This window comes from Balearica regulorum, chromosome 10 (genome assembly GCF_011004875.1).
Source record: "Balearica regulorum gibbericeps isolate bBalReg1 chromosome 10, bBalReg1.pri, whole genome shotgun sequence".
Lineage (NCBI taxonomy): Eukaryota > Metazoa > Chordata > Aves > Gruiformes > Gruidae > Balearica > Balearica regulorum.
In genome coordinates this window covers 22,035,830-22,050,059 of record NC_046193.1, presented here as the reverse complement: position 1 = coordinate 22,050,059, position 14,230 = coordinate 22,035,830, and the positions used below count along the sequence as shown (strand labels likewise).

General features: G+C 46.1%; 1 protein-coding gene across 2 annotated transcripts; it reads right to left on the bottom strand.

The window, feature by feature from the left end:
• Positions 1-6,452: 6,452 nt before the first annotated feature.
• TRNT1 (tRNA nucleotidyl transferase 1) lies at positions 6,453-11,599 on the bottom strand. 2 transcript variants are annotated; one of them, XM_075762484.1, is made up of 8 exons: positions 11,340-11,599; positions 11,074-11,189; positions 10,258-10,451; positions 9,559-9,697; positions 8,808-8,934; positions 8,374-8,567; positions 7,946-8,196; positions 6,453-6,774 (listed from the first exon to the last, which is right to left on the bottom strand). In XM_075762484.1, the coding sequence occupies exons 2-8, from the start codon at positions 11,132-11,134 to the stop codon at positions 6,526-6,528; spliced, it is 1,215 nt and encodes a 404-aa protein (XP_075618599.1). In that variant the 5' UTR covers positions 11,135-11,189; positions 11,340-11,599; the 3' UTR covers positions 6,453-6,525. The 2 variants fall into 2 exon arrangements, with proteins under 2 accessions (XP_075618599.1, XP_075618597.1); XM_075762482.1 differs by having other exon boundaries at positions 11,074-11,221; positions 11,340-11,466.
• Between the last annotated feature and the right edge of the window lie 2,631 nt (positions 11,600-14,230).

Genomic DNA, 14,230 nt, shown 5'->3' with positions numbered 1-14,230 from the left:
CCACGCGGGACTTGCGTAGCCCAGCATGGGAGTGCCCCTGCCTGCTGTCAAGCAGCTCTTAGTTGACTTGCTAAGCAACTTAGTTACTGAGTAAACTCCCTGTTTTTCTTGTTTTTTTTCCAGTATTTTCAAAGCAGACACAAGTGATATGGCTTAGCCGGCGCTTTGGCCGTTCTTTGTGCCGGAGGAAACCTCGCAGGGATTTCCCGGGTACCTGCTGCGCTTGCGGGTGCTGTTTGCCATGCAGACTGCACTGCTGGTGCCGGATTTTTTACTAGCTCAGGATTTTTTTTGCTCTCACTGAAGTTCTGCAGCGTGCCGTGGGCTTTCCCTTTCCTCTGTATCTTAAGACCTTTGTCTCTTCTGAGCGCTCGGCTCACTGCCTGATGATGTTCCCCCTTCCGAAAGTTTGCAGAGCACAAATTCAGGATGGTTGCCACTCCGCTGGAAAAGTCCTGCAGCTTTTTTCTAAGCACTACACAAATATCACGAGGCCTTTGCAACAACACTGCAGTTTATGGTGAGCATCGCCATGTCGCTGCTCCAGAGCCATAGGCACGTGGCTGTGGGAAAGCAGCGGGGAAGGATGGCTTCCCAGCCTCTTTCTTTCTGTACATCTTTGTCTAAGGTGCAATGCCTAAATGAGCCTGCAGGACGGGCAGTTTAGGCGATACACAGGTAGTGGAGCATGCTGAATTGAATTTCAGACTCTTAAAGAGCTATTGTCTTACCACGTTATGAAGAAATTATCTGAAATGCCAAAGCTTTAAATCCTTGTCCTCTTGCACAGCCCAATAACGAAGGACACTTTTAGTCTCTCCACTGCTAATGCTCTGCCAAGGTAACGTAATCTTTACTGTCCCGCTGGAACTGGAAGCAGCTTTTTAAGGGAGGAAAAGGCATTATTATACCATAGCCAGTCACGCTCCACAGTGTTCCGCAGGATTTATTGAAGCCTACAAGAAAGGTCGCCCACCTGAATGCAAGCCTTGGTGGAGTGCTGGGTACCTGAAGACACCGTCCCCAGCTGTGTTGAATCCACAGAGAAATTAGAAAGGCTCTGAAACAGGACTGTGTTTATGAGGTTCTCAACCTGAGCGCTCTCCTGGAGAAAGCGACTATGCCTTTCAGAGTACTTCGAGGACAAACTTCATCTGTGTCTGAGGCCTGTGGCCCCAGTCTCCATTCGGCCACCAGTGGGGTGTGATGCTCTGTATCCCTCCGTCCCCACCCACCCACAGCCCCGGCTCCTGTGTAGAGGAACAGAAGGGTGGTAGCGCCATCAACATGCTGCTTGAGCCCCAATCCCTCGAGAGTCCCCCTTGAAGTTAATGAGCCATTTATGTCTGTACCATATGGGGAAGTAAAAATAAAGATAATAATCCTGCTTTTACATTCAGCGAGATGAATTCCCCTGTACAACTCGTATTTATTGTGTAAGCTGTAGATACAGGAGGCATCACTCCCCTCAAGCTGAACTGAGACAAGGCCTGGGGCGGGGTGGGAGGCACAAACTTCACAGGCTGGCATGATTCATAAATGTTTGGGAAGTCGAGAATAGTTCCCGTGCATGCTGGCGATGTTTCTGGCTGTGAACGTGCTCTGGTGTCACTGTGCGCTTTGGGCCCACGGTGCAGTGCCCCGTCTGTGCTGGGTGACAGGACTGGGCCTATGATCCACTTGGGACCTCCAGGGCAGCAGCGAGTCCTTCCTACGGGAGCAGGGAATCTGAGGTAAAGAGAAGAAAAAAAAAAAAAAAAAAAAAAAAAAGGAACAATTTTTGCATCTCGCAGCCATCCATTGGGGAGCCCACGGGTGGCACGATGGTTTTCTGACTTTTCCCGGGTGCCCCCGAGCAGCCTGGCTGGGCGAAGCACCGTTCGTGGAATCCCAAAGCGCAGGCGCGCCCCACGGTCCTGGCAGAGCACGGCCTACTGCTCACCCGGCCCCGCAGGGTGGGAACATCCCGAGTGCTGGGGCTGGTCAGGCGCCGCGTGAGATCCATTTGGTTTATTTAACTTTCATTGGCAAAGCGACTAGCCAGGAATACCTACGCAGGAGGGAGGAACCAGGCCAGTGCAGGGCGGCCGCTGCCCGTGGGAAGGCTGCTCCCCCGGGAGCCGGAGTGCGCTGTCAGGCAGGGTCCCGGCCTGCTGCCTGCGCCCCCGGAGTGGGCAGGGAAGGGCCAAACCTGCCCGTTGGGCAGCGGGGCCAGGGGCTGCCCTGGGAAACAGCGGCTGCTCCCACTATACACACAGCTATGTATAGCCACACACATATTCATGCTCTCTCTCTCTTTCTCTCTCTCTCTCTCTATGTACACACACATATACATATAGATACATAGTGCCTATATATATATATACACACACACACAAAACCCCCCCCCCGTGTAAATGTACATGCATATCTACACATACACACACCTATACCCCCCAGTATGTGTGTGAATATATATGCGCATACACACACAAAATCTATATATATATACATGTATACATAGATGTTTACACCCTCCCCTCTCTCTCCACATATACTCAAATTTATATATACATGCCTCTACCTACACCCAATGCTATATATATATATATAGAGAGAGAGAGAGAGCTCATGTGTGTACACACACACAGAGAGACATGCATGCAGAAATAAATATAAAAGAAAAAAAATATATGTACACATATACAGATCCATAGATACACAGACACGTATCTAGGTACACTACGCACACGCCACAGACCCCATCCCCCCATTCATACACACCTATAGGTATACATACACCTCTGTGTATACATACCGACACGTCTCTGGACACACGCCCCACCCTCTATGTGTGTGTGTACACACCCCACACACACACACATACACACACACACCCCACACCCACCCCCTACACCCACCCCCCGCCATCGCTACCTCCACCCCCTCCTCAGTATGTACACATCCGTGGAACGGGATGATCTTTAAGGCCCCTTCACCCCAACCCAGGCTACGATGCTACCATCACCGTACACATCTCCGTGCGTCCGCCGCACGTCTCACCCGCTTCACGGAGCCCTTGGGGCTCCGACACTGCCCGGCCGCAGCTCCAGCCCCTTCCTCTGCCTGCCCCGGCTGCTGGGCCCCCTGCCCGCCCCTGCCCGCTCCTGCCCGCAGTCCCTGTCCCCCGCCCGCCTCTGCCCATGGGCTGAATTGAGAAGCGGGGTGAGGGGCTGCGGCGTCTGAGCTGCTGCCAAGCCATACCGCTGTTAGGCACCAGCTTCTGCGTCCTGTTCACAGGGCAGCGTTTGCGGTTCAGCGCAGGCCTCTGCCAGCTCCTCTGCAGCAGGACTAGGTCAGGCCGCCAGACTTCCTTGGCTTTCATTTTCAGGCCCAGTCTTGCCTGTGCAAACACCGGCACACACACCTTCTCGGCCCGGCCCTGCGGTTGCCCCGCTCGCCCTTCCCGGCCGGCTCCCAGCGCAGGCGGGCCAGCACGGCCATGGCGCTGGGGCAGCTCGGGGCAGGCGGTGCGATGGGTGCAGGCCTACGGACAGACGTGAGGCAGGCACAGCGCTACCCACGCTCATCTGAGCTAGCTGTCTATGGCTGCTAAATATATAGACAGGAATTAAAATATTTTTTTCTGTATATGTGTGTATATAGCTACACACACATCTTTGTATGTATGTGTGTATATATATATATATATATAGGTGTGCATACACACATAGAGGGTACAGCGGGTGTGTGCCTATACACCTATAGACATGCACACACTGTACACACACACATATATGTATATAGCTGCTCTATCTATGCTAAACTTAATTTTTTATACATAGAAATAAATAAAAATGTTATGATAAATAATATATATAGATGGTAACAAATATGATACAATATATAATAACATATATTTATATATATAAATCTATGGCTTCTAAACTTTTAATGTACATATATAATAAATATGTAATATATAAAAGAATATATTTCATACACTTTTTGTTTATATTTTATTACACATTATTGAATATTATATTCTATATGTTTATAGAATATAATATGGATATGTATTTTATGTAGATGTATTCTATATAGTGTTTATAATAATAAATGTATATTTATTTATGTGTTTATTTCTCTGTATTAAGTTCAGGAGCCACTGATGGGGGGGTGTGTGTGCACACGCGTGTGCAAACCCAACACATGGGCACGCTGTGCATCCCCTGAGGGCCGCTGCGCCTCCCTGCCCGGGTGCCGGCGCCTCAGGGCAGGTGCGGGTGCTCTTCTCCTCCTCTCTTCGCTTCAGGCCCGAGGTTTCTGGGCGCTGCAGGGAGAATTAGCCATGCCCTTTCCCCTTAAAAGGCACCCAAGCCAATCCAGCCTTTGAATCATTTTTACAGATCATTAAATCGTGGGCGAATGGTAAAACCCTTCATTAATCCTGGGACGCTGCGTGCGAGGGCAGGCGCTTGGTGTTGGTTACCCGTCAGCCCCTCGCAGGGCAGCAGGGCCGGGGCACACGCCAGGGCCCCCCGCACACCGGGGCTCAGGGCCCCCCGCTCCTCTGCTCTGCAGGGCGCTGCGTTCCCTCCGGCCGCTCCAGGCTGCCATTTGAATGAGTATCAGCTTCACCCACAGGAGAGAGAATTTATTTCATTATTCTTTGTGAGCTTTTGAGCTACGTCCCCGCCAAGGACAAGCGGGTGGACGGAAAGCGTCAGTCTTGCACTCTTTTTCCAACAAACCCCAGGAGCGACGGACTTCACGTCGATAGAGGCAGCCAGCTTTGGAAAGGGCTGTCCCACTGGGGAGCCGGGCACAGCTACCAACCAGCCAAGCCACCTGGGTCTTTCAGATCTGTAACTTTAATTAAAAACACATTGTGCATATCATTTAAGTAGTCAAGTAATCCATTGGAGAAGAGTGCTTGACTGCATCTGTATCAAACTGCTTCATCTCTTATCTCCCACTTCGCTATCTTCTGTTTAAAGGTACTCTATAAAAGTATTTATTCAAACACATCATTTTTCCAGAACGCAAGCCAACACTGCTCGCTTAACATATGCTATTGTTTTGATTTAACACAGCTTCATTTTTAATGGGGTTCAATGTCTCTGAAATACAGTAAACCAGAGATGCTCGACAGACTAACTGGAAACCTCAAGCATAACATGATTTTTAAATGAACTATTTGAGCAAACATGCTAACTATGCTGAATTCAGAGCAGGACTGTTTAATTAAGATGCTTTCAGAATAACCAGTGCTGCTTTTCACAAGCACTGGAGATTGTAAAAGTTTCAAGCTCGTGTCCTTAAAAACTCTCCCTCCAAGCAGAGCTTGACCCTGACAATGATTTTGGGTAACATAAAGGATAGTTGGAAATGTTTTACCACCTCCACAGAAGCTGCTGTAAAGGACACAGTTTTGTGAAGTGTTCTTTGCAGGAGCCGACTAGAGCACTAAATTTTACACTTGTCTCCCTCCCAAGCTTTCAGTAGTTCAATAAATTGCACACGGAGGCTTCAATTTAATTACATCATTAAATCAAATACCACCATCTTCTTACGAGATTTTCCTTATTAACAGAGAAAAACAGTTCCCTTGGCTTCTCAAAGCTCCTAAGTACCTTCAGAATCATTTATTTAAAGTAACTGACTGCCTAGGAAAAAAAAAAACCAACAAAGCAGCTAAAGAGTGGACTGTATGAAAACATAAACCGCTGATTTTTGCAGCACTGTGCTGGTGTAACTGCCATCTAGTGTTGCAAAATGGTATATGAGGAAAGCAAAATCCAAACGATTTTTATTAGTTACCATGGTTTTGTAGAAAAACTTAAACCTGCCATCAAACATATACAAAAAGAGCTGCTCCCAGTTAGAGCTATTTTTTATTCTTTAAAAAAAAGCAAGGCCTGGTAACGCATGTTCATTAAACCAGGCAGGAACAGCACTGCTTCAAGTACCTATCTTCATGATACTGATCTGGTAAGTCCTCCTTTTAATCTGAAATTGAGTCTGGAATTACGGAAAATAAAAATCTTTTAAGAAAACCGACTTGTTTTACGAGTTTGTGAACTGCTGGAGTGAGTATTTCAATCTGGAATCTAGTTTTAACTACATGAAGATTTAGAGCTCATGATTTCTAGACACTTTGTCACTCTCCTAGGCATCCCCCCCCCCCCCCCGTGATTTTACCTAGAGGATAGAAACGCCTTTTTTATGTTCTTTTAGATGTAGCAAACAAAGTCATAAAGAGAAAAATCTCGGCGTCACCTCTAATGCCCCCATTGAGATGAAGTACTAAGTATTTATCATTGAGATATAACAAAAAGAGGTAGAGAATGTGGAATTTGCAAATAAGTTTTACATTACTACAAAATTAAACCTCTCCTTGCAGAAATGACAAATTAGTAACAGGAGAACCGTGCTGTCTGAGGATCTTAAATATGCCAAACACTGTATTGGCTACGAGTGCAGTGACAGAATATTTACTGGTATCTCAGTTACACATGAATGGTTCTCTACTATTATTAAATTTTACAACTTCTTCAGGCAACTTAGCAGTTCTTCTTTATCCATGTGGTATCCGCTCTTCTTCCATTCCTCCCTTAACTGTTGTAACGCTGTTCCAATTTCTTTTCCAGAAGACACACCCATTTTTCTTAAGTCATGGCCGCTAACAGGAAAAGAAGGAACAGTCCATTGCTGCATTTCTCTTAAAAGATGTTCTTCTCCTTGGTATTTCAGAAGCTCACAGATCTTGGAATTTGTATTAGCTTCCCTAGACTAAAAGAAAAAAAATAAAAGAGAGGATTCACTATGAAACAGTAGAAAACAGCTCAAACTGTGCTCAACATTGCGTTATTCCCATGACATCTTATTAGGTAACACCTGGAACACAAGTTAGAACTATGAAAGCCAGGATCTCTTCTGCCTCACAAGTTTTAAAACTCAGTCCTAACTTGGCGGCTCTGGGAGATCCTTGGAGACCTCCTGAATTCCAGGTAATAGCTGTAACCATTATCTTCAACCTCCAACTGGAGTGGAACTATTACCTTTCCTGGGGGAGACAGCTCTCACTGCCGTCTCTCGTCTTCAGTCTCAGGTACTGCAACAAAAGCACAGAACTTCACCCGAAAACTACCCGAACTTTGCTGTGGAAGAACGTCACGGGCTGCCTACTTAGCAGTGCTCCTCACGAAGAACACACACCAATGCTCCAGGAACTGCACCGGCTTTCAACACACGACTCAAGGAGCTGAATTTCACATAAAAAGCTGGAGTCTCCTGTGGTTCAGATCCTGTCTCATGTTTTCATGCAGAAGGGGAGATGAGCTGGGCCAGGACAGCAAACTGTCAGTCCCCAGGTATGCTCGCAGGAAACTTCTGTTTCAGGTGATTGAATACGGCATTTTGTAGCCTGACGGAAAGGTAGGCTTTTAAAGCCAGTCAAAAAGTTGCTGCGGAACACAAGGTGCTGGGAACTGCCAAAAATATGGTGTTTGTTTTTCTTTCTTTCTTTGAAATAATTTCTAAAATATTCATTTAAAGCCTCAATATTTTGCATGGGAAAGAAAAAAGCTTTTGAACCCAAGTAGAAATATCTGCTATTTATGCTCTTGCAAAATTAAACTCAAGGAAAAGAATCTTTTCATACCAAAGTTTCTGCTTTACGTTGCAGAGACATGCCAGGACATTTGCAATAGCAAATGTTAATTTCTGGTCCTCTCTCCAGAGGAAGATCAAAGGGGAAAAACAAACGAACAAACAAACCCCACCTTAGTTAACTGGAACTGGTATCAATAGTACAGAAGGATATTCTTCCAAAATCTGGCTAATACTTTTTGACTCTTTAAGGCCCTTTCTTTCCCTGGGCATTATCATCTCTGCTACTCTGTAAAACTGGAAATTCTGTTTACTGCAATGGACAAAATAAAGCAGAATGAAATACACTTACATCCATTATGAAGTCCTGATATGGTCTAAGTGGTTCTGGACCCACAGCTTTAGTTAACTCTTGCCGGTACTTCACTAAAAAAAGGCCAAGGTTTTTTTCTTCTTTTGAGATTTTCAGCCTCAGATCAAGGTTTGTGACATCATCCTTCACCTTGAACAATGAAGTCAGAACAGTCATCGGTTTTGGACACAGATTTTGAATATTGTTAGTGACTCTGTCAAATTCCTCTAAACTTCCATCAAGTGGTAGTCCTAAAGGGATACACACAAAGAAGTGCAAGAAAGAATCTTAGTAAGAAATGTGGATATTAACACAGAAAAAAAAATAATCTAATTTCTTTCCGGATAAGAAGTTTTATCTCACTTTGCCATGCTGCAGTTGTTTGTACCCGACACAGGAGTAGAAAATCAATCTTCATTTCACTTTACCTATGTATTGGGCAATATCCAGCTCATACATAAGTCGAACCAAATGATTTACATGATTTCCAAGAAGAATTTTTTTCAGTTCCACCCAAATCCTTTCTCCTGATATTCCAGCCAAACCTTTGGCATTTTCTTTAATGGCTTGCAGTGTACTAGGTTCATGATCACCAGGTTTTTCTGCGATTCTTCCATAAAATCTGCCCAAAAAAACGCCCTCTACGTTAGATTGAGAACAATTATTCCGTTTATTACTTCTATGCAGAGAATCAATGTCATGACAGTGTTAAATATTCTAACTTATTTCCTTTATGCTAAAGGAAACTTAACAATATGACAATTACAACTCTTTTTACATCACTGATCTCTTTTTGCACGTTTCTGAAACTTTCTACAACGCTTACTTAATTTCTTTATCTAGGAAAGGCAAAACCTAGTACCTGAAATATCTTAGGATTCGTAAATAATCTTCTTGTATTCTCTCACTCGCCTTTCCTACAAATCTAATTTTCTTGTTTTTCAAGTCTTCATATCCACTAAAAAAGTCATACAGCATCCCATCCAAACCTAGAAAAGGAAGAAAAAAAAAAGAAGAATATGAATTCAGCCTAGAGAAGAGGAGAATGAGAGGAGACCTCATCGTGGCCTACAGCTTCCTCACAAGGGGGAGCGAAGGGGCAGGCGCTGATCTCCTCCCTCTGGTGACCAGTGCTAGAACCCATGGGAACAGAACGAAGCCGCGACGGGGGAGGTTTAGGTTGGATATGAGGAAAAGGTTCTTCACTGAGAGGGTGGCTGAGCACTGGAACAGGCTCCCCGGAGAAGTGGTCACAGCACCGAGCTTGACTGAGTTCAAGAAGCATCTGGATAACGGTCTCAGTCATATGCTCTGATTCGGCTGGTCCTGTGTGGAGCCAGGAGTTGGACTCGATGATCCTCACGGGTCCCTTCCACTCAGGACATTCTATGATTCTATGAATTTATGGTTGGCACAATTAAACACTCTCGTTTGAAAATACAGAAGACAAGTTGTGTGATTTGACCTCATTTGTCAGATCATCTCACCTATTTGTACAGCCCTTTCAGCTGACAGCAGTACAACCAAACAAAATGGAAACAGACTGAGAGAAGTGACTGGCTTAATTTGAAAAGCAGTGTATTGTTTAAATATTTGCTTTTGAAAGAATTTACCTAAAAACATGGAATTGACAGTCAGATCCCTCCTTTCAGCATCCTTTTCCCAGTCAGTGGTAAACTCAACCTCTGCATGTCGTCCATCGGTGACAACATCTATTCTAAGAGTAGTAATTTCAAAATTCTGTTCATGGAGCTGAAAATCCCACAGACATTGTTACTTCAGCACAATCATGAATATAAACGTAAAAGCTGTATATTTTTTCAGCCTCATGTTTGTATACAGTTAGTGCTCAAGCTGGATGCATACAAACCAACATGTACCATGTTTTCATACAGAGCAGACAATCCAGAAACACAAACACCTGAAAATTACTCGTTTTCTAGATGGCCTGCAGAAATCTTCCTGCAGAAGATGGAATAAGAGGCAGAAGAATGAGCAAGGTAGAGGAAGAAAGACTTGGGAAATCAGGAGCAGGAAACACTAGGATCAACTTCCCCACACTATCTGAAAGTGTGGGCATTGTCTTTTTTAGTGATGACACAGCAGCACAAACGGGTTATGCAGAGGTAACATGCATTAAAATACAGTAATTAATTGAATTCTACGAACAAAGAGTAATCCAAAAGTCACTCCATACTTTAAAGCAGGGTCTCATTTAAACTCTTGGTGTGACACTTTAACCAGTTTGCTATCGGATATGCTGCACATCCACAGATACAGTTAGAAAAGATCAAGTCAAAACATAAACCAACCCGGGCAGTAATGGTTCCATGTTTTTCTCCTTTGTTATTGATCAGACGAACACCAGCAGATGTGAACATTTCCTTCATCTCTGCTGGTGTAGCTGTAGTGGCAAAATCTATATCTTGTGGTGTCATTCCACTTAGTAAATCCCTCACAGCACCTCCTGCTATTCTCAGCTCATAGTTCTTTTTCTCAAACAATTCTGGGAAGGAAAGGAAACAGCATAAAGCACTCTCTCAAATAAAAACTATAGCATGCTGTCACCCACAACCTACCTTTTCACAAATTAAGATCATAGATGTGGGAATACAAACTCAAATATGCAGTAAGCAGCAAGTATGTACGTACCTCACAGCTTCGTGCAAAACACACAAAACACACACAAAAACACACAGCAGAGCAACCACAGTTATTTTCCCAGTTATTTCTGATATTTTTTCCAGGGCATTTCTGATAACCTAAGTATTAACAGGTTACTAATTGATCCTGGGGGACTCTGGGCGGATGAAAACCAAACTCCGCCACGGCCTTCGAGTCATTTTAAGTTTACCGTGACTGGAGCTGAGAGTGGCACACACCTCCCAGAACACAACGGCCACCCAGGCTGCCCTTCAGCAACCGCGACTGGGCCACAACGGCTTCCCCTCCGCTTCCCTGGTGAGGGGATCGGGGCTGCTCCAGCAGCAAGGCGCAAAGCCTGCATTCGCCTCCCTGGCTCTCCAGGCCGGCATTTTGGCCCTCCTCAGACCACAGCACACCCTGGGGACTGCTGCTGAGCCCCGCGGATGCCCAGATCCCCCTTTCCCGGGCCGGACCGCACTAACCTGCCACGCTACGAAGCCCCGGCGTGAAGAGCGCCTGGAACTGAGGAGATTGCAGCTTCATGGCTCCCGTCGCTCGGTGCCGCAGCCGGAGCGGCGGGAACAGCCGCAGCCCGGCCCTGCAGGGCAGAAGCAACACCTCAGCCCACATCTGAGGAGAAACAGCGACACGACGCGTCAGCCGCATGGACCCCGGCCTCCTCCCTCTCCCTCTCCCCCTGACCCCACCGTCCAGGCACAGGGTCCCCAGACCGCCCCGCCACACGTACCCGCGGGGCTCCCGGTGCGCTGAAGCGGCGGCGCTAGGCCCGAAGAGCCGGGTCCTCCCGCCCAGGCTTTCCCCGGCGCTGCGCGATGAGCTCAGCGGCGCGACGGGGACCCGACCCGCCTCTTCCTTCGGTGGGAAAGCGGCCCGGGTCCTCCCCTCCGGCCCCTCAGCGGGGCCGGGGGCCCCGCTGAGGGGCCGGAGGGGAGGACCCGGGCCCAGGCCTTGTCAGGGTCAGTGTCCCGGACAAGCCTCGGCCAAGCTGGCTCTGGGAGCTTGATTTCAATTTAGAGGAAAAGGGGAAAAAAAAATAAATGTATTTTGGTAATGACACAACCGTGACAAAAGAAATGGGCTGATGGCCACAACACACCACTTGTGAGATCGCTTCCAGTAGTCAGGGAAACAACGCCAACGCCGGTGTTAAGCTTGGCGGCTGCTGAGCTGTGTCCACCAGCTCGTAGCTGCTGCACTATGAGAAGCGACTTAGTGTAGTTTAAATATTAGGTTTATGTTTGTCAGCTTGGATAGATTGAAAGTTTCTTTACTGTGAGGAGCTGTATGGAAGAGACACAATTAACAAAGTCCTGGGGATGTGGTACAGTTCGGGGAGGGGGCTGTGTGTGTGTGTGGGGGGGTGTCAGTCTTTCCCTCCTCACAAGTGTAATTTCACTGCTGTGAAGTGCCACTGCCTTTGGCCAACTGCACATCTGGCAAGAGCCACCTCAGAAAAAGGAGCCATCTCAGAATGGTTCGAAGGAGCGGAGCCTGAAGGAGGAGCTCACTCAAATGCGAGTTAATTGGGAGCGTGGTTCCCTTTGAAGTTCGAAGACTGAAGAAACCTCTGTCTCACCAAAAAGAGTGCCGAAGTTTCTTGGTACCTGGGAAGAAATGCTGCACAGATCCATCCAGCCTTTTAAGCACCTAATAAATCGGCATGGCCCTGCAGAAAGGAGAATGCCTTGCAAGCACAGAAGGTTTTTTAGGAATGAGCTATTCAAAAAAAAGCCCCATCTCAGATCTGCAATAATGTAGTCAGGCCTGTGTAAGAACATAACCTTTTCTTACCCTTTCTTTGTGACTACTGTTTCTTATTAAATTCTTGCTTCACCTTTAGAAATGATCTCTTTTCTACAGAAACATTTCACTGTACGTGTCAGAGCTCTCTGCCCAGTAATTAGCTGTTTATTTAGAGACCTACGGGTTGGCCAGACCTTAGGAAGTCACCTAATTTATCTCTGTGCCTGATGGCAGGATTTAATTACAACTGTCATTCCTGGCTCATGTTTGTCTATAGATGCCCAGTGACAGAGTTTCTTTCAGTCCTGGGGTGCCTGCTCCACTGCCTGCCATCCCCAGCATGGAAAGCTTTCCCTGATATCTAACCTGAATTTTACTTGCCGTTATCTTCTAGTCCCAGCCTGATGGACTTGGAGAGCATGTGAAAGCCTTAATGTGCTACATTTCTGGACGTCTTCCCTTAGCTTGTTTCCTCACGGGTACTTTTTAGGCTCCGGTAGTATCCTTTGCTGTGTACTGGCTTCTCTTCATCAGCTCCATGGCTTCCTTAAGCGCAGTAGCTGAGCTATACACAGTCCATGCGCGTGGAGGCTTTATCAGCACCGCGCAGAGTGGAACGATTACTTCATGTGTCTTGCAGAGGACACTGGCTTTTCGCTGATCCGGGGTGCCTTTTTCACAAGTGCATGACATCATTGTTTATTCCTCTTCAGTTCATGACCCTCCAAAACCCCAGATCCTTTTCTGCAGAACAGATACCTAATCAGTTGATAATTGCTCACTTATAGCTAGTAATTTACAGTTGATAATGCCTAAATGGAGCTGAGAGCTTGTCAATATTGAACTGTGCCTGATTCCTACTGATTTATGAAGAACTTTCTTAATTCTAGTCTTAGCCTCCAAAGCACCTCCCAGCTTCTGTCACCTGCACATGTAATAGGGTTTTCTGTACTTGCAGTCCAGGTTGTTAATGAACGTAGCCTTCTTCTCGTCCTTCCTCTAACTCCATTACATACAGCCCCACTTTCTGCAGGGTCTTCTCTAGGCCCTTGGGTTGGTTTCTGCTGCTTGTCCCGCTTGTGAGCCCGTGTTACCCCCCTTACGGATCACAGCTCAAAGCTCTCAGCATGAGGTTAGGAAGCTGGTCTTGCTCTGGTACTGGTAACTTCTCAAAGTGCCACCGATGTCCACATGGCTGTATGGCAAGAGCATCGGACAAGATGGTGTAAAACCATTGGACAAAACCTGCACACTTTTCCAGCAATGTTTGGATTTGATTTTCTAGAGGGAGAACAACTTGGGATAGCAGCAGTGGTCAGTAGGTAGCTGGCTATAGATGATTTCTTTATAGTCAGTCATTAAACATTCCTGCTCTTGCAAAGTTATTAGAGAATTATCAGACTATGGTATATAATTAACCCTCAATAAATAAAGTAAAACCATTTCTGGGCTAAACTGTATGCTTGTATGGAGCCTTCCATCCTGTGGTTAAATCTGTAGTTCCCTTTTTCGATGCGTGCTTGTCTAACTTATCATCTGCCATCATTTCTGAAGTACCTATCACATTTGTACTTGAAAGACAGCAGTTATAAAAGAAACCCACAGGGAGATGACCCTGTGTTTGTCTGAACAAACGGAGCAGACTCTTCACAGAACTTTTGAGACTCCGCAGGTAACCTCCTGGGATATCTGTTGTGGTTTGTTTTTGTCTTGTTGTGCTTTGTTTGAAGACTGCAAGGGTCCCGCTTTTCAAAGTCAGCTTTGCATTGCACTGGGAAATGCATCTGGGATCTGCTTCTCACCAGTTGCTTGTGAGATAGTGGGACACGTCAGCTATAAATAAGAAAAGAATTACCTTTTAGAAGCTCTTTTCTG